The sequence below is a fragment of the Pimephales promelas genome, chromosome 8 (genome assembly GCF_988280905.1).
Source record: "Pimephales promelas chromosome 8, fPimPro1.hap1.1, whole genome shotgun sequence".
In the NCBI taxonomy this organism is placed as follows: Eukaryota; Metazoa; Chordata; class Actinopteri; order Cypriniformes; family Leuciscidae; genus Pimephales; species Pimephales promelas.
In genome coordinates this window covers 2,816,326-2,840,827 of record NC_142776.1, presented here as the reverse complement: position 1 = coordinate 2,840,827, position 24,502 = coordinate 2,816,326, and the positions used below count along the sequence as shown (strand labels likewise).

Sequence of the window (24,502 nt, the reverse complement as noted above, 5' to 3'; positions counted from 1 at the left end):
AAAGTTACATTTTTGGAATAAGTTTTGAAATAATCGATCGTTTCGCATGATAAGACCCTTATTCATCGTCTGGTGTCGTTTAAAGACATTTGAAGCTGCATCCGAAACTGTTATTAACACTATCTTTTGGACCTTGAACCATCCGGTTCCCATTGAAGTCCATTATATGGAGAAAAATCCTGGAATGTTTTCATCAAAAACCTTAATTTCTTTTCGACTGAAGAAAGAAAGACATGGATATCTTGGATGACATGGGGGTGAGTAAATTATCAGCAAAAGTTTTTTCAAAAGTGAACTAATCCTTTAAGAAACCACTTAGCTTTATGGGTTAACATTACATTAAACTGTCAGGTGGTTGGTTTAGACATTGGCTGCCATGAAGCCATTATAACATTTTAATGATAAATTAGTACCACTGTAGTTGAGGTAAAGAAAAATATTCATGACACAATTATAATGCCTCATGACAGCCGATGTCAAAACCAACCACAATGTCAATCAAACCCCTTGCTCAATTCTAAGTCACAAAGCGCTGAATCTTTTTTGCTTTGCTCACACACTGCCAACACACATTAATGTTCAAACACCATGTAAAAGTGAATTTTCCATAATAGGTGCCCTTTAAATGTAATTCTCAAAGTGGTCGTGACTCGTGACTGAGCTGATGATGAATAGGGACGTCAGTCAGGGCTCTTTAAATAAGTGACTCACCAGGCATGGAGGTAGACATGGTTCTGCTCTGGATGCTGGGGCTTATCGGACCTCCACCTTTCCCGGTGAACGCCCTAACCCTGATGTCATAGGTGGTGTCCGGCTGCAGACCCTGGATGGTCATTTGTGTCTCGGCGGTACCATTGGTCTGGTTCTGATGGCTGTTGATGTCACGGTACACCACCACGTAGCGTACGATCCTCCCGTTCCTCTCGGGCAGAGGCGGGGGGTCCCAGGCCAGTTTGGTGGTGGTGGTGGTCAGGCCCACGACTCTGAGGTTTTGTGGGTAACTGCTGGGAACGTCATCCGGGGTGCTGATCTCTTTACTGTACTCCTCTCCGTTTCCCGCACGGTTCTTGGCACAGAGCTTGAAAATGTAGGTGGCGCCCTTGTGCAGGCCGGTGACGGTGAAGTGGTCGTCGCTGCGTCTGAAGTCGCGGGTGGTGTAGTTCTCCTCCTCTTCACGCTTGTAGCGCAGCCTGTAGCCCATCAGTTCTCCCACCATCTCTTTAGGAGGCTGCCACTGGATCAGAGCTGTGTTCCCGATGGTGGTGCTAATGATCATGGTGGGCTTGCCTGGAACTACCAGAGACAGAGATGCGAGATATCCGTCAGATCATTCGTCATTTTGACAGTCATGGCTAATCAGCCCGTTCTCATCCCAAGGCTTTTGCCAATGCGTCTACATCCGAGGCACATGGCACCCTTTAGCGTCAATATGAGATGCATATATTTGGGCCAGAAGGTGCCTCCTACACTCTTAGAAGAAATGGTTCTATTTAGAACCAGAAATGGTTCCATCCCCCGCTTCATATATGGAACTCCAAAATGGTTCGATATAGAACCATTTTTTTTTTGGTAAAAGGTTCTATTGGCCAAGTACAGAACCCCAGGGTTCTATATAGAACCCAGAGGAACCCTTTTTTAAGAGTGTATAGAACCTTTTAGGGGTTCCAAATATGTAGCGCTGATAGAACCTTTTAAGGTTCTATATAGAACCTTTTCTTCTAAGAGTGTAGTGGTCTAACCCTAACCCTCTCCCAGACCTAAACCTACCCATAACCGAAGCGTGTTATATTGACGCTAAAGGGTGCCATGTGCATTGGATGCATACACATTGTCAAAAGCGTCAGTATATGACGCCCTCGGATGAGAATGCGTTGGGCTAATACTTGAGTAAACAAATATTTATTTCAGTGTGGTATTTTGATGAAGGGCTGCATGAGAAATAAAATAGATATTACGATATGACAGTGTTTCAGCGTCTCGGATTGTTTTTTTTTTATTTACTTTGAATCAAGCCACTCTGAGATGCCAAAACCAGTGTTGTTTTAGTATCATTGATATAGTATTCAATTTCTGTTAATATTTTATTTTAAATTTTTATACTATGTTCTGTTTTCATTTTATATTGGTGAAGCGTTAGACATTTTGTTATGTGATTTTGTCTTTCAAATAATACAAATGTTTTTTTTTTTATTGTTTTCCTTTTCATTTTGTTAGTTCTAGCAATCCATGTATTTATTTGCCGGCAAACAACTCAAATAAAAGCTTAAAGCTACACTGTGTAACTCTTTTAGTTTATTCTTAGCTAAAAACACTTAGTTCTTTCAAAAATATATGTGCTCATTAATGTATATTTACTTCGTTATTAAAGTAGTAAAGTATTCTCGTGAGTGTGTAATATGCCATTGAAAATACATACGGGTAAGGGGTTCTAATGTCGGTCGCCATGTTGCCCCTCCATCTTGAAAGTACATTAGCCAAAGAGGGACATAGCCGTTAATTCAAGCTTCGCCTTTCGTGTTTACGTTTGAGTCAACACTCATGGACGAGGTCGAACTGGAAGCCATGTTAATCTTGGACTACATTGGCCACCGTAGGAGTTAAAACAAAATTGGAATTGAGAGGAACAGAAACTAATATTCACTGGATGGTCATATACATTTTCACCACTAGATGGAGGTAAAAATCACACAGTGTAGCTTTAATGGTTTAACATTTGAAAATGAAGAAATTAAATTAGTTTTACAGTTGTACTCTTAAATAAAACAATTTTTATTATTGTCATAATTTTTCTTTAACATTTTACAAAAACAGTCAAATATTTCTTATTTTGTTTAATATTTCTATTTAAATTATAAGATTAAAATTACTCTATTATAAAATATGACCCATGAAAACTCAAACGGAAAGAGATTTTTCATTTATTTTCTTCGTTCATTTGTGGTTACTGAAAATACTGTTCACCCCTAAAAGGCATATATTCATTTTCTTTTTCTGTGCAGATTCACTCTCCAACAAAATTACCCCAATCATTCTAGAAATCATCTGGTGAAATTGCCTTAATATTCATTCATTTCGCAATATATATATATATATATATATATATATATTCCAATATTGCACAGCCCACTTTTAGTGTAAAGTATGGTCACCCTGACTCATTTTGTAAGGCACCACATTAATAAATCCTCTCTTACCCTAGAAAAAGAATCCACTTCTATATAATCTACAGTCCCTTAGCCAGATTGTTCAGATGATGAAATGGGTGTAAAGCTGAAAATACAGCTATAATGATAGTGGAGGTCGCTGTGAGGTCATCGTGGGCTGGAGGTGTGTGGTGTAACTTTTTACCTCTGAAAATACTAAATGCACTTAAAATCTAAACTTTCAATGAACTCTTAATCTGTTAGTGGAATAAAACACACACACACACACTCACCCGCCCCAGTCGTGGTCACTACTTTGGCTTTGCTCCGTGCTCCGTCTCCTTTAGTGGTGTACGCCGCCACAGTAACAGAATATGTCGTTTCAGGCAACAGGCCGGTGATGATGGCCTCCTGAGAGAGAGAGAGAGAGTTCATTGATGGCAAGCAGAGACATATTGTGCGGTTGGTCCTTTTTCATCGTTCAGCGTGCTGTCAAATTTCTGACATGTCTGTTTAATATTGTTGAAGTGCATTTCAAGGTTTTCATTAAACTTTAAGCATTCAGTCAGGACATGCAGCTTTGTCTCAATTTTGAGTCTATCTGGTCAAGGTGCTTTTTTAGTTTCCTATCAGTCACATGTTTTTCCTTGAGTTTTACTAACGGATGATATAATCCTGTTTTCTTGTGGTCAATAGGTTGTAAAATGCTTTCAGAACTGCTCTTTTTGTGTCTTAAGGATAATGGACAAATCCTGTTCTCGTTCTGCATCCAAAGTGTTTCGTATATTATCAGCTGATTTCATTTTGAATCAGTGGAAGATTTTTGAAGCACAAAAGGCTCTTCTATATTTACTTCGAGTTCATTCACTGCAGCGCTAATGGACCCGAAGTGCCTTTAAAGACTAAATTATTACAGCATGATGAATGTGTGGTGCGGTCAGTGCCTAATCTGAATTTGATTTTATCCCCTATAAGATCTAGATCATTTTTGGAACGTCATAATTACATTTTTTTTTCTTCATTTTCTTCATTTTGTCTGCCTGTTTGCCAGCACTACTCTTGTAGATCTTGTTTGCCCTGACAGACTCGATCTGGTACATTTGATAACACAAGCACAGAAAAACCCATCAGTGTCTAAATATTGTCATCTCAACCAAAACTGGGGAAACGGATGCAGAGATTCTGTTTCCATGAGTGTGGAGAAGCTGCTTGTTACAAAGTGACCCCCGAAGATCGAGAAAAATAAATGCATATACAGACGTAATTGACTTTGAAATGATTAAATGCTTAAAAGAGTAGTTCACTTTTCAAAAAAACTTTTGCTGATAATTTCCTCACCCCCATGTCATCCAAGATGACTCTCCAAAAGGAGAGTCACAAACGCACATCACAGAACAGAGCAAGGTAACTATTTGTGCTTATAAAACTTAAACTTTGTTATTTATTTATTAAATGAGTGATCGTTTCGCTTGATAAGACCCTTATTCATCATCTGGAATCGTTTAAAGCCCTTTGAACAGTTTGCACTGAAACTGTCTTTTGGACCTTGAACCGTTTGGTTCCCATTGAAGTCCATTATATGGAGAAAAATCCTGGAATGTTTTCATCAAAAACCTTCATTTCTTTTCGACTGAAGAAAGAAAGATATGGACATCTTGGATGACATGGGGGTGAGTATCAGCAAAAGTTGTTTTAAAAGTGAACTACTCCTTTAAAGATTGAATGAATTTCCCAATTGGATGTGCATTTGCGGTTCATAATTAAACCAGCTGAAAAAAGTAAACAGCCCTTGTTATTCTCATCCAAACGACAAAAGTCTTTCTCTTACTGTAAACATAATACAATTCCTAAAGAAAATAAGATGTCATTCACACTTTTCACAATCCAAATGGATAAAATCACATCCTACCCATTTTCTCTCATGGTAAAATCAAGTTTCTCTTGGAAGTATATATCACCATACAGTTGATTTCCACATTGACTTTAATTATCAATTCCCAGCTAGCCGTACAATCCCAGACTCCCTCGTGGGAGATGATATGAACATGCGAGTCATCTAAAGCTTTTAAAAGCTGCAGGGTGGCAGGGATCTCTCTCTCTTGCTTTATATTCCTGTTTTGAGTAGCCCGTCTTATCTCTAGCATGTGTTTGGGAGAGTCATTGGGTCCTGAAAAGTGGGAAGACTTCAACATTTCACATTAAGGCATGATGGATAGGCTGCCTGTGGCAACACAGAGTTTACTAGAGCCGACCACCATCGAGAGAGACGCCGCTTTATCTGTTTAGAGTGATATCACTGTCACGACTCATTAATAAAGAAGAAATGGAAACACCGAGAGATGGAGGGATGCAAAGGGCTGCACAGGGAGACACAGACAGACCCGCATACAGACGGAGAGGTTTAACAGGGCATAGATGCACATGACAGCTGAACACGAGCCTCTATAAATATGTAGGGCACAGTAAGAGCGATGCAGGGTGCCAGCATGTGCTCAGCGACGGGTCCCACAGCTTCTCAACAATGCATTTAAAAGGGTTAGTTCACATAAAAAGACGGAAATTCTCTCATCATTTACTCACTCTCACGTCGCTCCAAACCTTTATGACTTCGGTTAATCGGAACACAAATGAAGATATTTTTTATGATATCTGTCCCCTAAACTTTTCATAAAAAGATAATAAAAATTAATCCATATGGATCAAGTGGTTTAGATGATGAACATATAAACATTGGTATATAATACATTTCAATTCGGTCAGAGATTTTGAAGCGTCATAGATGGGGTGAATAGACCTTCAATGGAGGGACAGAAGTCTCTCAGATTTCATTAAAAATATATTAATTTGGGGGTGAACTATCACTTTAATTAATTTGCCAGTGTTTTTTTTAAAGAGATTATTCTGTTGAAAGCACAAAGAGCCATTTCTAGCCTGTGAAATGTTTTAGAGTCGACTATTTTCAATTGATTGATCAAGAGATATAAATCAAGACATAATTAACTTTTTCCCATAAAGTTTTGTAGTAATAAATGGTAAAGGTGAAACATTGATACACTGTAAAAAAATATTGTTGGTTTAACTTAAAAAAGTAAGTAACCTGGTTGCCTTAAAATCTTAAGTTCATTGAACTGGAAAAAGTGAGTTAATACAATGAAGGATATTAATTTAATCATCAGAAACTCAAAATTATATGTTATCTGAACTAATTAAATTATTTAAGTTGATTTGACAAAAGAAAAAAAATTGTGATTACTACACTGTAAAAAATATTGTTGGTTTAACTTAAAAAAGTAAGTAACCTGGGTTGCCTTAAAATTTTAAGTTGATTGAACTGGAAAAAGTGAGTTAATACAAGGAAGTAGATTAATTTAACCATCAGAAACTCAAAATAATAAGTTATCTCAGCTAAATAAATTATTATAAAGTTGATTTGACAAAAGAAAATGTGTTGTGATAACAAATCTAGAAAATATTTTTTAGTTTTGCTTTGTGTTGCATTTTTATTTAGCATATAGTCCAATCATTGGAAGCACTTTCTCATAAATAAACAAAAAAATGAAAATAAATAAATCGTTATCGTTAATAGGGCTGGGTATTGACAATGATTTCACAGTGTGATTCTATATCAATTTTTCTAATAAAAAAAATCTCTAATTAATGATATCGAACTAACACGGAAACCCTCTCACTTGGTACATTACAATATTAAAAGATAAAATGAACATCGGAGGGAAAATTCTAATCAATCAAATAAAAACATATGAATGTATGCAAACATTTAATTTGTAGCCTACACAAGGCAGTTCTTATATCAACTTTCTGATTATATATTTATATAATATATTATATATAATTATAATATATATAATATTACATTATATATATTATATAATATAAACATAAACTTTTAAACTTATTAAAGTACCGTTATTTAATATAGTATATGTCAATATATTAATATATATATATATATATATATATATATATATATATATATATAATATATTCTTCTCCTTTTTAAAAGTTAATGTCTGTTTATTTAAAAAAAAATACTTAAGCAATATCACACAAACACGAATGCTGAATCCAAGCATGTGGAAAAACAGCACGAACGTGAAAACGTTGTATTGCATTTATACAACAGTTCAATAAACAAGAGTAACATGTTCATTCCTAAATTAATCCGCTTTTTGGAAAAAAAACTGTTAAATTAATGATTCAATTGATTTACTCATACAGACAGTCACTTGTTGTTGCCACCTACTGGTGCAATATTTTAATATGTTGTATCAACATGATTATCTGGTTAGTTGCCTTTTATAATTCGCATTCAGAATTATTTTCCCTGCTCAGGTCTGCTGTTATTAATCCAGAGATCCTTCAGTGAAAAAAGCAGAACTTCAGGTAAAATCGAGCACTTTATTCAGTGGAAAAACAAAGCTCCCCGTGGACAAGCGTATAAGAGCGGTAGACAGGCAGCAGGAGTACTTTCGAGTCGTGTCGTATAAAGCATCTTCAGGGCACAGGCTCTTATCTTACTAGGAAAGATAACTCTCAAAGATTTTAGTGACAAAATCATTTCTTTGTGAAATGTCATAAAGATGTTAATCCGTTCCCCAATGGTGGAGCACCAATCCAAAAAAAAAAAAAACTATGAACAGAGTGCGAGAGATGGATGGAGAGAATGAAGGAGGTGTTTGTCTACAATCACAACACACGAGCTGTATTTCAGGAGGCAGATGGAGGCATATTCCTGCCGTATGGCCACATCTCACAACACACTGCAGACTCCATGAGTCCTCTGACACACACACACACACACACGTCATTTTGAGGGGTTTGTTGCAGCTTATTCTGGCCAAGAACCACCAATTTACTAAGAGTCATCAGATCGACATGTACATCCACCAGCCATTGTTTAGGGGTGGATAAATCTGAAATCAATGTTCATTGTTATTCAGTTAATAATGCATCAGTCTCTGTGTCTATGCAAGCCAACAGAATAATAAATGTGTGTTGAGTTAGTGGTCAGACTTTTAGTTCACACAAAAGGAGCTGTTCAAGATTTAGAGACTCAAATAACTCACTTTGTGTACACTCACAATAAAAACAAAATTCAGTGTGCAAACCTGATGCGCTCTCTCAGTGAAGTCCATACTGTCCATTATGTGTTATAAAGTCAGAATTGCAAGATGTAAACTCGCAATTGTGAGAAAAAAAGTCACAATTTTGTCTTTCTTTTGTCTTTGTCTCGCAATTGCGAGTTTATTTCTCACAATTCTGACTTCATATCTCGCAATTGTGAGATAAAATTATTTTTTGCTTTTTTTTTAATCAGTGACGGAAACAAGCTTCCATAGAATACAATGTAATCAGACTTTAGCTATGAATATGCTATAAGTAGCAGAAATAAGCACAAATGTCAGTGAAAAACACCTCAGAACCCAGGGGGTGAAATACCAAAAAAAAAAAACAATGATTTCTGAAGGATCATGTGACTGGAGTAATGATGCTGAAAAAACAGCTTTGGTCACAGGATTAAAATAAATTTCTAAAAATCTAAATATACTACTGTATGTATATTTCAAAATATTACTGCTTTTATTGATCAAATTAAATTGAGCCTTTGTGAGCATAAGAGATTTCTTTCAAACACAATCACACTGTTAATGGTTTTGTGTGGTAATGTGTGTGTATGGGGGTGTATATATATATATATATATATATATATATACACACCCCCACACATACAAGTAAGCGAGAGAGAGAGAGAGAGAGAGAGAGAGAGAAATTGGGTACTGAACAGGCTAAATGGTTGTATAGATTGTAACACACACACACACACACACACACACACACACACGCAGTACCTGATGATTTAGCCCCTCTGTCAGTAAGTAGAGATTAAGTTTCACCTTCAGAGGTTAGGGGATATCTGCTTATTCAGCACCTCGCTCAGGGATTACATTTTCCCCCTTATTCCTCTCACCTCACACACAAACACACATGTGCACGCGCACACACACACACTCGGCTCAAAGAACCTGCCGTCTGCCAGTCAAAGCCTCCGTTTCTCCACACGTTTGAGGGCAGCAGGGTGATTTCTCCTCTTAATATGGCAGCTGCATATTCAGTGAACGCTTTGTCTTCCCCCAGATGCACATGAAGCGCTGCCATCTCACCACTGATGGAGGGATTTATATTCCGCTCCATAACCTTGCTGACTAACAGCAAATAAAATACACGCCGCCTGCAGACCCTTCGAAAATGCTTTAATCATAAAACAGTGAATATAAACACACACACACACAGAGAGAGAGAGAGACAGAGAGATGAGAAAGCTAAAGCAAGACAATTCAACTGGGACAGGACAAACTGCTCACTCCATCAAACACAAAAGTCTCAGGTCTGCACTGCTGTTTATAGTCTCACAGAGATGGATTTGGACTATTTCATTGTTTTATTGTGGACATCCTTTATTGTCTATGAGAACTGGAGATTTTAGTCCTTTCTGAGTCTCTATAAACCCTTGAAGCAGTGGTAATGGGAAACCAGGAGGCAAAGTCCTATTGGTTTTTGTTTTTATATAAATTCATATTCCATGCGGTTACACTTCACTTTGGCACATTTTCAGGTTAAACACACACACACACTGTATATCAGAACTAATATTTACATTTTGTTTTTAGCTTTATTTCGATTACCTAAAATGATTTGGTTAACAATAACAACACTGCTGCAAATTTAGCCTTAATCAAACACAACCTTTGCATAAACTGAAGAGAATACTGTAAGCATCATACGTTTATAAATAGAATAGAAATAAAATTTCTATATTAGAAAGCATTTAAAAAAAATCTTACAATAACACGGTTAACAGGTTTGAATGGTTCAGACCAAGCGTGCCGCACAAGCCCTAAAAAGTGAAGCCAAAACGTCTCGATCGCCCCCCTGTGGCCGGCCCTAGTATAGGTCATAAACCCCGCCTCCTTATGTTATTCAACGGGACGTGAGACCAACTAAATTAAATTACACTTCATATATCCCTTATCCAAAAATAGTTCACGTTGATGTAATTTCAAGAGTTTGTTTTTAAAATAAGTTTGTTTTCAGTTAGTTATGTGATGCTATAAAAACGGTGCTGTGACATCATGATTGACAGCTGTGATTGACAGGTTCTCTGTGCGAAGTAGTCACTGAAGCACCGGCGGACTTTTTTTAATAATGTTGATTATGTGGTTAGTATTTGTATTTACCTTATTTTAATGAGGTACTGCAATCAGCAGACATCATTGTAGAGGAACGGAGCAGACAGAGGCCACTTAATGAAAGTGCGGGGCGTGTGCTTGCGTTTGATTCAGCGAGAATGAGGGCGCGGCCTTGATTTCGCGCCTTTACTTGTCTGGTCCCGAAAACGCAATTGCGCAGACTCAAGTTTCAAGATGTCAGCGCCATATCGAGACACTGGCGGCTTCAGTTCTCTCAGATGGAAAAGAGCAAAGGGGCGTCGTCCATCTTTTTTTACAGTCTATGATTCAGACTGATGAATGCAAAAATCCCCCCAAAAATGTAAAACCGATTATTTAAAAATGATTTACTCATCTTCCAGTCATGTTGTAGAAAGAGTCCCAATAATTGTACAATTTTTTTTTTTTAATTTTTTTTTCGACTAGAGAGAATTATGCATCCAGAGGGCTTTAAAACAATCGACTACTCTCGGGTAATAATATGTTAGATAACACACACACAAAAAAAAAGCGATTTGTGCCTCTAATGGTTTTACAAATGTCATGAGACACCAAAGTGTATAATATCCATTGTAAAGTGCCTTCAGCTGCCACAGGTCTGGAGTTTGAGTGGTTTTCTCTCTCTCTTGTGATGAAGATGAATAGTAATGTGGCTTTATTCCCAATAAGAGCCGAGAGAGTAATGTCGTAACAGACACTCCTCACAAGACACTACACGACTACTCTTCAGGCTTGGGCAAATATGAGGAAAATGGGGAAATATGACGCCATGCAGCCAACTATTTGTGCTGTTAAATGGTTATATCAGTCAGCACACATTGAGGGCACTCATTTTCTGTTTAAGTCTCACCCTTCATTTTGAGCTGATAAAAGCTTCCATTAGCATGACCTGATGCCACCGCTCTCTCGCTCATATTTCATCACGGTTTGCTTAGCCTAATGACAAACACACACCACGAGAGAGAAGGTCGGCACTCAGCACACACACAAAGACTCGGTTTCTTGTTTTCACATATTTAAAACATATAAAACTACTCACTCCATCAAACACAAAAGTCTCAGGTCTGCACTGCAGTTTATTTTCATTATTTTATTCTGGACATCCTTTATCGTCTATGAGAACTGGAGATTTTAACCAGGAGGCAAAGTCCTACCGGTTTTTGTTTTTAATATAAATTCATATTCGGTTGCACACTTTTCACAACTAGATGCATCATTTCAAGATCATTATTCTCGCCGATTGTAGCTAAAATTAAAATTCACACTTTTGACGATATCAGAAACTCAGTCAAGGGTGAACTTGTGCATTGCAACACACAAACACACACGTTTCAGGTTGTGTGTAGAATTTTATATACGTATTTCCCCTATTTTAATTTTATAGTCACTTTCAGAATATTCCTCTGTTACAATTTAGATATAATCATATTTTTTTCATTATCTCTAAATATTGTTGGAAACTACCACTGGGGAACCATCCCATAAATGTATGCACACCAAATGCAAGCTTTTCAGCTTCTGGATCCATAAACGCAGACATCATATTAAGCAATTAAGCATAAACTATATCTAAATCATTAAAGGTGCCCTAGAATGTGAAATTGAATTTATTTTGGTTAAATAACAAGAGTTCAGTATGGTCACATGACATACAGCGAGTCTCAAACACCATTGTAAAAATCTCGTTTTGAAAATGTGGGGGACTAAAGCACAGGCTCGGGATAGAATTAAACATGTTACAGACCCCTCATTAAACACTAAAGAGAGCTTTACTTTGATCCCTTGACACTTTAAACTGTGAAACAGCGCGAATATCCTTTGCACATTAAAGTTCACATGAGTGTGTATTAATGCATTCACTCATCCTAGACACGACACACAAGCCCAGAGGGAAAAAAATACAACAACAACAAAGATATTTCTGTTACCGCTAAAATACTGGTATAGGATGCATTAAATTGATCAAAAGTGACTGTAAAGATTTAAATAATAATGTTTCAAAAGTTTCAAATGCTGTTCTTTTGGACTTACTATTCATCAAAAAATCCTTTCATATAATCATAAAAGAATGATTTCTGAAGGATCATGTGACACTGAAGACTGTAATGATATACCCCTCTTAGAAAAAAGGGTTCTATATATGAAGCATAGGGTTCTTTACTCAACTCCAAAGAACCTTTTATGCTAAAAAAATGTTCTATAATGACAAGAAAGAAGGTTCTTTATAGGCTATTATTCATTCATTTATTACATTATTCTGCAACATTTTGTAGTTGTAAATTATTGTTTATTAAACTGTTGTAGGAACTTAATATCACATTTTAATCATGGTGTTTTTTGGAGGAGAAAAACTGAAATGGCACTCTTCGTGTGATATTGATTAATTACCTATTTTAACCCCCATATCTTGAATTTTGTGATCATTCACATGCATTGCATTTTAGGGGTTCCAAATACGTAGCGCTTTAGAACCTTTTAAGGTTCTATATAGAACCTTTCCTTCTAAGAGTTTGAAAACAGTTCTTTTAAGCTGTAATAACATTTCACGATATTATTTTTAAAGTATTGTGATCCAATAAATGCAGCCTAGTTATAGAAAATCACTGAAAAATCTAACTTTTTACGGCTCACATTACTCTTTTATGTCATCTTTCAGCGGAGAGTTACTAGAAACATGTATATTCTCTATTTTATAGAAATCTCCATGAATTTTCTAGGTTTGTTAGAAGAAAAATCAGAAGTTCTCCATTTAGTCTCCATTTCATATCATTGCTATCTAAGATCGCATTAACAGATCACACACCATTCTTTTATCCAGTAAATAAAGGCCATTACGCCGGCCAGTCCCGTTCAACAAAGCCTGCTCCTCCACACCTACGCTGAGACCCTCTGTGTTCTGCCGTGTTTATCTCCGTCTCCTCATCTCTCTCTCCCTCACAGTGACCGGGTCACCGCACACACCCTCTCCTGTGCTGAAGGAGACATAGATCAGACTTTGACAGCATGTCTTATCTGATGAGACGTGCCTCATGCTTCACAGCTCTCCTCTCACTCTCACACACACACGGGGGATCATCGAGGTCCTCAGGTATGAAAACAAAAACCATCCGCCCACCACACTGTACCAAACAGCTCCTGTAAAACTCAATCAAGAGAGAAGTTCCTTCAGGAGGAATCATATCGGACACTAAAGACAAAAAGCGATGCATAGTTACCCATCAGACCTGTCTATAAACCAAACTGTGAGCAAAATATACTGTGAACAATAGGGGTGGGTGATGTAGCCTCAAAACTATCACTATATTTCAAGATTATTTGTGATAATGACATTTATGATGATACAAAACAAATATATAACAATATATTGGTGCAGACAATTTTTTTACCTAAATGTTTGCGCACTGGCGTAATGTTGTTGTGAAGAGTTTACACGTCACAAGGAAGCTTGATTTCAAACTTTGAATTCAATTAAATTGAATTAAATTACATATTAATGGGGATATTCAAGTTAATTAACCAATCAGTAATACCCTTGATCAGCTCTACCAAACGTGGATGTTTTTCCACTAATAAACGAATTGTTATTATGTTTTGATTGATACATGTGAAGCTGCTTTGATGCAATCTATAATGTGAAAAGCGCTATATAAATATACTTGACTAAAAAAAATGAATTCAATATAATAAAGATACAAATAAAGAGAAAAGTTTTTGGGTAGGTCTAATGGAAATATTCAGTAATCAAATGTTAAATAACACTGGATAGTCTTTTAGTCCTGACTAAATTAAATACATAGGCTATTAACTCCGATTTTTTACAATTAAAGCTATCTTTTGTTGTTTTGACGACAACATTAATGACAGACACATATGGCTGCCGTCACTTTAAGAGCTAGTGGACGGATCTTGTTTTGGACGGATCTGTGGCTTGTGTTTTATGCTTATTCAAGACATAACCCACTGTGTTTACGAGTATAAAAAACCAAGACTGGATTTGAGACACAATTTTGCATGTTTTTTTCCTGTTAAAGCGATATAATCCACGAAAAATTACTTTTGTTACTCGCAAACTGTTTGTGAGGCGGCTTTACATCTCTCAGAAAGCGTGTGAGCACTGAATAGTTTAAAATCACTTGAATGTTTAAACTGGTAAGACTTAAAAAGACGTGAAAATGATCAACTTTAGTTATGATACACTCCAGGCCCGATCGTGCAAGTGACAATTCAGAAAATGTATACCAGTGTTATCGTGGGCGGTATGATATGTCACACCCCTAGTGAATAATTAGAGCCAAAAAAATCTAAACTCCACAAAGCATGTTTGCTTGCACTTTATTTTACAGTACATGAATTTACAGTGTACTTACAGGGTAATGTAAAGTGCCTACATGGGTTCAGGGTTAGTAGTTATTACCCAGTTATTGCAATTACTATCATAAGAAACATATGGTATGTACATGGAGACCAGGACTGTAAAATAAAGTGCTACAGCAAGTTTATTTCAGGGGTTCACAACCCTTTTCTCAACTGAACCTTTAAAATATTTACTATAAACATCCTCTGAGATATCAAGTAATGTCGTAACCTCTCAACAAATAGGCATATTTTACATAATACATTTGATGAGTCTTGTTTTATTGAAGATCAGAGTGAAGTGGTACACATTTTACTGTACAGTAAACATGAAAAAGGATTCACAACCCTTTTTTTTTTCTGTGACGTGATGGCTTTCTAAATGAAACAGGGTATGCAACGACTCCGAGCTAAAAAAGCATGTGTAATTAACTGACTGGATGGTGAAAATGGATCAGCTGAATATGTATATTTAATGCATATTAATAAAAAATGGATTGAAGTGCACTAAATAATTGTTCACAGTAAGGCCAGAAATGCATAGTGAGAAAGTAAACGGGGCCCTTTTTCATTAAATTCATGTTGACTTTAAAATGTATACTTTTCAATAATTCAGTTGATATTCATTTATTAGCATTCATTTCACAAGACATTGGCTGTTTGCGGGACTTTTTTTTTGATAAAAATGAATTTTTGACTTTATTAGAGCCATATAAACTCCCATAAAGCCCTGGGAGGCGGCAGCTAATCAAGGCTTTATATAGCAGTGTTTATACCCATGACGCCCTTTTCACAAGATGTAAAATAAATCTCTGATGTCACCAGAGTGTGTACGTGAAGTTTTAACTCAAAATACCACACAGATATTTTTATATAGCAAGTTAAAGTTGTCACTTTTGAGGGTTAGCAAAAACACACCATTTTGTGTCTGTCCCTTTAAATGCAAATGAGCTGCAGCTGGCGACACAGTGGGCGGAGCTTTAAGAGTGTGTGTTAGCAGCTACGATTACCTCATGCAGACACGCATAACTTTCAGAAACTGTTCTGCGTTTTATGTTTAAAACTGAGTCAGACAAAGATGGGGAGACTAAGAAGAAGTGACAACATCTCTGAACCGTTAGTTGATGAGTTGTGGAGTTAACTATCTTTAATTAGCATATTCTGTCAGGATAATCGTATCGCTCGCACACAGAGTGACTCTCTATTGCATGTGACTACAACAGCTTTTCCTCTTCTCCACATGGACTGTGTTCCCGGGGGCGGGGTTTATGTAAATTTTAGGGTTAGTGATGTCACCAACCCGGGAGGAAGCTCGTGTAGTTCCTACCAGCCGTTTGTTGTAGTCCTTAAAAAGCAAATCTCCCTTTGCTTTAAAACTTTGAGCGCTGTAGCTTTGCAGATGTTGGTTATGCTCAACACACTAACTAAATTTAGAAAAGTGAAATCATAATCAACCACCCCTTTAAAGTTTCACATCATTCTATTTAATTGGACGAGGCAAAAAGACCAGCTATTAAAGAGAGATGACTCACATTAGTGCTAAACACACTCTTTGACAGCATGAACTGAACTTGAGTCATAAAACTGAGTTTAAGCTCAAGTTTCACTTCTGTTTTTAGGGGTGCGGAGTCCGGGAAGAGAAAAGAGCATAACTGCTGGACAGACTTCATCAGGACCGACACCGACAGAGAGAGCCACTTCATATTTTTCAGACAAGGACATGGTGGCCATAAACATGGGCATGGGCAAAGGCTTGTGTGGCGAGAGAGCGGTCATCGGCCTCTGAGACTGACAGAACGGGCCGCTCAAAATGATTCAGCACACGCCGCACAGATTTAATCCATCACGCGTGGATGTGATGTATGAGCGAGCCGGACTCAGCCCAAACTCATCTCTTCCCTCGCTCCCCGTGGCTCGAATACAGCAGAACACGCTTCATTTGGCATTTCTGAACAGAGAACAAGCAAACGAACTGCTGTTTATCGATTCTGCTGCGTCCGTCATTACACAAAGCCAGGAACAAGAACCATCGACACAGACAGATGATGATGATGATGATGGTGATTTTATCATCTCCACTCACTATAACTATTGTTTGATTCATTTTTTACTTTGTAAATGATGTCTTTTATGTCAAATTGTCGTCTATATTCAGTTAAATTGTCTTTTCCTGAATTTTTCCCAATCTTTTATACATTTTCAATGATGTGCACTTTTAATTTGATGTATTCTAAATACACATAATTCAATTTACACACTGAGCTGGCTTTATGGCCTCCTGCTGATGCGTGTTTTCTATCGTAGTTTGTGTGCTTGTTGTGTGTTTGTTATTGTATGGTCTTGGAGTTCTGTTGTGTTTGAGGTATTCATGTTCTGCAGAACAGGAACCTGCTGAAAATCAGTTTTATACTGAGTCAGGCCCGATTGCTCTTAATCTTTTCCTGTTTAAATAAAAAAAAAATAAAAAATAAAAAAAATAATGGGCCCTATCTTGCAGCCAGCGCAATTGACGTTGTACACCGAGGCATGTATCATTCCTATTTTGCACCCGACGCACAGCGGACCTTTCCCTCCACAGACGCATGTCGGTAAATTAGGGAATGAACTTTCAGCGAAAAGAGGAGGCGTGTTCCAAACGTTCCCTGGTCTATTTTGCAGTTCCAGAAAACTGGATGCTATTTTAAGGCCGCATGCTTGGCCATGATGTAGTGTGTGCACATACACTTTGCTTCTCTCATCTACACAGACGCAGCAGTTCTCATTTTTGCAAATCAGACATTATTACAAGGAAAAATATTAACACACGAGGGAAATCATTGTGGTGTCCATGAAGATGTGAAAAAATAGGCATAAATCTAGCTTACATATTTACCCAAATTATTATAACCGAAGCTAATTGACGAGAACGCCTGTGAACCGCGCCTGGCAAACCCGCCATTATAATAGCAATCCTCCATAGAACGAGCGCGCCTGCTCTTAAAGGGAATGTGTGAAGACGCTCTGATTGGACGCCAAACCACACCTATGATTAATGTAGCGACTTCAGACCAACCCATTTTAGATTTGATACCCGCCCACAAAGTTACTTGCGTTTCGCGTTTGATACTTGCGCTTCAGATCATTAAAATAGGGCCTATTATGTTCTTGTATAATTTATGCAACTCATAATTTGTATTGGACATTGGAAATTATGCACAATAAAATATTCTGTTGATATATTTTTCTTTTCTTTCTTTCTTAGATTGTTATCTCTGTTTTCCACATGGTGGAAAATAACAGGGGACAGTTTATATTTCATCCAAAAAGTAGATTAACATATTATACATATACAGTATATATATATATATATATATGTTTTTGACATGGGTAAAACTATAAAACTAAAACATGTAACATATACAGTATATATATATATATATATATATATATATATATATGTTTTTGACATGGGTAAAACTATACCTAAAACATGTAACATATACAGTATATATATATGTTTTTGACATGGGTAAAACTATAAAACTAAAACATGTAATCTAAAAAATCCAAGTAATTTGATTAGTAAAAAAAAAATTATGATGATGATAATAACAATGCAAGCAGTTAAGCAAATAAAATAAGTTTGTTTTAAGTTAGTTCTATTTTTTGGCAAAAACTATAAATTTCTTAATATTGTAATTTTACAAATTATATTTGACTAATTTCTCAATGCTTTGGCTGCAAAAGTACAGTAGTTGCCACCAAAAAGTACAGTTTTTTATCAATCCAAAACTGAATTGATAGAGAGAGAACCAGTCAACATACAATACGACCTTTCTCATTTGTGATTGATGTGTAAATGTTTTTGCCAAGTTTGTATAATGACTAATGACTTCAAGTTTGCTTGAGTGAATGTGTGCATCTGATAATAAAAACAAATGTGCAAAGATGCAAGACACTTGCTCAAGACCCCTCGCACCCATACAGATAAGAGAGGAATGCAGCTGATCGATGAATGGAAAAAGAGTTGCGAGTTTTATCTGCTGGGAGGGAAAAAAGAAAACCAAAACGAACGTGTGTGAACAGCAGACGAGGATCTCCACCCTTCAGAGAGAAAGAGCAAAGTGAACGCATCACCGAGGGCAGCCGACGGGAACGAGGCAGATCCTTTGAGGACGCACCTGAACATTTCTGCATCTCGTTCTGTACCGTGAGTTCTGACAGTCCCGAGGCACAGGTCTCTAAGCACTACGCATGCTGCAAGTCATGCACAATGTAATTCCCTGTCACACACACACACACACACTGAGTCTGCGTGCTGCTGCAAGCTAAACGCTGAATAACAATCCTCCTGATGCTCACGTCTCCTCCTATAGCGGCTTTCCACGGCCCACTGCTCTCTCCCATGAATACCCAGCGAGGATTAGAGCACCACTATACAGCTCCTGATCCGTTTCATCAAAAATGAATTTCTCTCAAATATATATATATTAATATTAACTTGATGTGAATACCGCTCGGCGAGTTCGGATCATCCCTCTGCAAGCTGGAATTACACTCTTATGAATAAAACACTTCCCACTTGTTCCCCGACTTCTCTTTTGTCTGATCGACATGACTATTACAAGCCAAATAACATATTATTTATTACATTTCATGTTTCAAATTTTCTCCGATCTCAGAATTGAACAACATATAATGCAGTAAATTTGAATTTTGTACTTGCAGTCATGTATTTGTTTAAGTAGTAGTTATAGGTTCCCTGGAATTCTGTTCACTCTTTAGCCTGGCTAACGCCGTATCATTGAGAATGAAACGTGGTCTGGAAACCACATGTTCAATTTCTCGTATTTGAGGGATGGTTTACGAATGCCCAGAGCCGTATTATTGGGTGTTACAAATGTCTATCAAATGCGCCTGTGCTCCCTCCCCGTTCTGTGATTGGTTCCCTATTTCAGGGGAAAATTTGGTTCATGGTATCCAGACTGCCTCACAGCGCGAATAAAATCGTGCTGCGGTAAGGCAGAATGGGGAAACCCAGGCTATTCACTCCTGCGTTATGGTCTGGCAAAGCGTCACAGACAAATCATTTCCAGAGGGGCGCCACCAACGGACGTTGCGGATAGAGCTAAAACCAATCAGAGCGATGAAGGAGATGACGTATGCAGAGCGGCGGAGAAACGAGTGTTGTTCTTTGCTCGGTTTTTAAGAAAAAGGAAACGTTCAAATCGCTTAAAACAGAGGCGATAGCTGATTCGAACGAGTGATGTTCGACAGCGGCATCCATCTTTGTAATGTAGGCTACAAAATCTGCTTCAAAATCCCAGCGCTGTCATCATAGTGTAAAGCCCGCCCCAACGTTTCTGATTGGTGCTGCAATTTCGACGGATTGGAAATGGGCTTGAATGAAAGAAAAGGTTCTATCAGCGCTACGTATTTGGAACCCCTTAAAAGGTTCTATACACTTTTAAAAAAGGGTTCCTCTGGGTTCTATATAGAACCCTTGGGTTCCATACTTGGCCAATAGAACCTTTTACCAAAAAAATATAGAACCATTTTGGAGTTCCATATATGAAGTGGGGGATGGAACCATTTCTGGTTCGAAATAGAACCATTTCTTTTAAAAGTGTGTATTTAGCGCCGTCCACTTGTGATCCGATCGACCAAAACACATCTTAATACCAGATGTAAGCAGAGCCTAAGAGTGTAAGAGGACCGCAATGAATCTTGACAATGATGAGGTTTTTGTAAAAATTTGGGCCTTCATATACGTACAATGTGACGTGATATTTCATTACCTGCGCCTCAGGTAGAGCCACGTCCAGTATGATGGGCTGTCCACGCGGCTCTCCGTTCTCCAGCCGGGAGTAAACCACCTGATATCCGCGGATCTGTCCGTGCTGCTTCTGCTGTAGAGGAGGTTTCCAGGACACGCGCAGGGCCGTGGAGTTCATGTTGTCCACCTCGACCCTGCGAGGAGGAGCGCCGGGCACTGCGGGAGACGGAGAAGTCACGTTTAACACTTAATCACACACTCATAACACACACGGGTCAAAGGTGAAAGGTACAAACCTGCTCCCAGGCTACAGCCAACACATTTTTAACAGCATTTTAGTGCTATTATCCACCCTCCATAATTCGCTTTAGACATTACATTTACAGCCTGCAGACATTAAAGGGATAGTTCACCCAAGAACGACAATTCAGGCCTTCTCACCCTCATGTTGCTCCAAACTTGTATCATTTTTTTTTTATATAAACTCGCAATTGCAAGTTATAAGGTCAGAATTGCGACATAAACTCGCAATTGCATGAAATAAAGTCCAAATTGACAAATTTAGAGATCAGATTGTGAGATAAAAAGTCGCAAATCACCTTTTTTTATTTTATTCTGTGCTTACTTACCGTTTCTTTGTAATTGTTTGAGCAATTTAAAGGTTATTTCTGAGTGAAAATTAAATCTCTACCAATTTTTCTCAGTGTTCATGGAACACAACACAAGTTTTGAAGAATATTCACACTCCAAAAATGAATGCATCATAAAAGCATCCATAAGCTTATACATTAAACCATATAGACTAACATAACAGCTTTTTGTCAAGAACAGAGTGAAATTGAATTTATGTTGTTTTTTTTTTGTTTGTTTTTTTTTTGCATGGAAACAATCAGTGTTTGAAATGACATAAGAGTGAGAAAATGAAGACTGAATGTTCATTTCCTTTGGCATTCGATTCACAAGTACAAATGCATCGCATGGAGGACCCTGGGAGACAGGCTTCACCAAACCCACATAACGCTTTCCCGCACACGTCTCGTGGAGGAAGCCAGCTCAGCTCCCCCTGGAGTGAGTTTGGGCTGAATACCAATCTGACAAGAGTGCAAGAGAGCAGCAGTTCAGTAGATGTTAATGACAGTCAATTGATAGTCAATAGAGCAGGCAGCGAAGGGAGGAAAGACAGGAGTGAAGGTTAAAAAGCACAGCATTAAGAGATTAATAACCAGATAGAGAACACCCTCTCCCATCCCAGTAACAGCTCAGAGCGCAGAAGATCTATGAAGGCCCGAGTGTTGAACGTCAGCAAAATAAGCTGCACTTAATTGGAGTCATTTAACTGTATAAATGTGTTCGGCGCTCGCTGGAATTCAGCCTTGACCTTCAGAGGGGAAACAAGTCGATGCCTGAAAACAGATAATTGAAACTCTAGCGTTCCTCGGCAGATGTGTGGCCTGTAATGAAACATCGACGTGTTCACCCAGTGGTTTCAATTTTAACGGCATGTTTGTGAGCAAGTTAAGCTCAATCGACACCCTTATGCAGAGCAATATCAACTATCACACACAAGAAAAGAGTTACAGAACTAGTCTGTATGAATCATTCAGTCTTACATGTGTCATGTGATCGTTTACATCATGTGTTCATGATTGGATATAATGAGTACTCTCTGCAAGAGTAAAGATTGGATATAACTTTACATAGACAATGCAAGTATTTGGTTCTCTCACTCATACTAGCATGGACAATCAATCCCTGTCGCTAGTCTTCTAAACACAGTGTTTATTTTAATTAGCCATGCACAATTACAACAAAAATGGTCAATTATTTCCTTATTATTATTATGTAGATCAGTGGCTCTTCAGCTTTTAACTCCAATGCCCTCTGTTGTCAAAGACAATATTTCAATATTTAATTTTCAAACTTTTTATTTATGAAGTGGAAATATATTAAGATAAAAAATTTAATAATTTACATAATTAGATTCCAGAATCCCAATAATGCTCTTCATGATTTGCACTTTCTACCAATGAATTAACATGACTTTTCTAGTTTGTAATAAAAATGTTTTTTTTTTCTCACAAACAAATCTCAACACAATAAATAATATACCTAATAATAACAATCAAATATCATATTTCTAGCTTATTTTAACCCTATTTGAACCACTGATGTAGATTATTATTTTTTGAATGATTATGTAGATCTAATTTTAATATTTCTGTCTGGGTACTAACTTTGTAAGTGTTTTGTTATTTTATTTATGAAGTGGCAATATATTAAGATAAAAAATTTAATAATTTACATAATTAGATTCCAGAATCCCAATAATGCTCTTCATGATTTGCACTTTCTACCAATGAATTAACATGAATTTTCTAGTTTGTAATAAAAATGTTTTTTTTTCTCACAAACAAATCTCAACACAATAAATAATAGACCTAATAATAACAATCGAATATCATATTTTTAGCTTATTTTAACCCTATTTGATTGTTTTTTGAATAAGTAGCTCTAATTTTAATATTTCTGTCTGGGTACTAACTTTGTAAGTGTTTTATTATTTTATTTATGACGTGGCAATCTATTAAGATAAAAAATAAAACAATTTACATAATTAGATTCCAGAATCCCAATTCACACTTTCCACCAATGAATTAACATGACTTTTCTAGTTTTTTTTCTCACAAACAAATCTCTACCCAATAAATAATATACCTAATAATAATCAAATATCATATTTTTAACTGTTTTAGCTTATGTTAACCCTTTTTTGTGTTATTTAAAATAATTTTAATCTAGTGAGTTGAGAACCACTGATGTAGATTATTATTTTTGAATGATTATGTAGCTCTAATTTTAATATTTCTGTCTGGGTACTAACTTTGTAAGTGTTTTATTATTTTATTTATGAAGTGGCAATATATTAAGATAAAAAATAAAATAATTTACATACGGTAATTAGATTCCAGAATCCCATTAATGCTCTTTATGGTTTACACTTTCTACCAATGAATTAACATGACTTTTCTAGTTTGTAATAACATTTTTTTTTTCTCACAAACAAATCTCAACCAAATACAACCTAATAATAATCAAATATCCAACCCGATCTCACGACCAAATCATACGAATTTGACGAATGATTAAAAAGTGGCTAATTCGTAACAATTCAAATGACCTCACTTTTGCTAAATCGTACATATTTTACAAATTGACCAATTCGTATGAATTCGTACGAATGACCTACCCATCACGTGGGTTTAGACAAATCATTCGAATTAGACACTTTTTAATCATTCGTCGAATTCGCACGAATTGGTCGTGATAGCGTAGAAATATCATATTTCTAGCTTATTTTAACCCTATTTGAACTGATGTAGATTATTATTTTTGAATAAGTATGCATCTCTAATTTTAATATTTCTGTCTGCGTGCTAACTTTGTAAGTGTTTTATTAATCATATTTTCTCAGGGATCAGTCAAAATAATTTTCAGTGGAAATCGATATTACGCCACAAGTGCTGTCGATAGAGATTTACTCGTATTGAACGCGTGACATTCCTTTGAGGGATGAGAGAGCAGGCTTTGCTCCTCAAATCTTCCAGATGTTTCTTCTCCGTCTTGATGTGTGACTGCCGTCTCTCTCTCAACTCTCACACGCTCCTTTTCTCATTCTCACCCCACATCTTTATGCAAACGCCGGCGGGACGGGTTCACACTTCACTCGAGCTCTTGAGAGCACATTACCCAGAGTTCCAGGCATGAAGGTAATGTCACAGGGAAATTACACGTGTGCTGGCGGGAAGAGCGACGGATCCATAATGTGTGATAAAGATCAGAGATCACCTGAGACTACGATACGGCCCATAAGGGTTCTCATGTAAGATGTGGTCTACTGAGACCTGCTTCACAACCTGCTAACATGCAGCACACACAACAACGCATGGGGTGTTTTTATAAGGTAATACATTTCTAATGAGAAATACAGCTCTGCTTTCCAGCAT

At 37.0% G+C, this 24,502-nt stretch overlaps 1 protein-coding gene across 11 annotated transcripts in view; it reads right to left on the bottom strand.

Moving 5' to 3' along the window:
* ptprfa (protein tyrosine phosphatase receptor type Fa) overlaps window positions 1-24,502 on the bottom strand; it is a 255,269-nt gene that overhangs the window by 45,038 nt on the left and 185,729 nt on the right. For all 11 annotated transcript variants that reach the window (XM_089133721.1, XM_089133725.1, XM_089133722.1 and 8 more), the window contains 3 exons: window positions 20,521-20,714; window positions 3,437-3,554; window positions 712-1,293 (listed from right to left, as the gene is read on the bottom strand). In XM_089133721.1, the coding sequence (XP_088989847.1) occupies window positions 712-1,293; window positions 3,437-3,554; window positions 20,521-20,714 (894 nt within the window). The remainder of the gene's footprint in view (window positions 1-711; window positions 1,294-3,436; window positions 3,555-20,520; window positions 20,715-24,502) is intronic.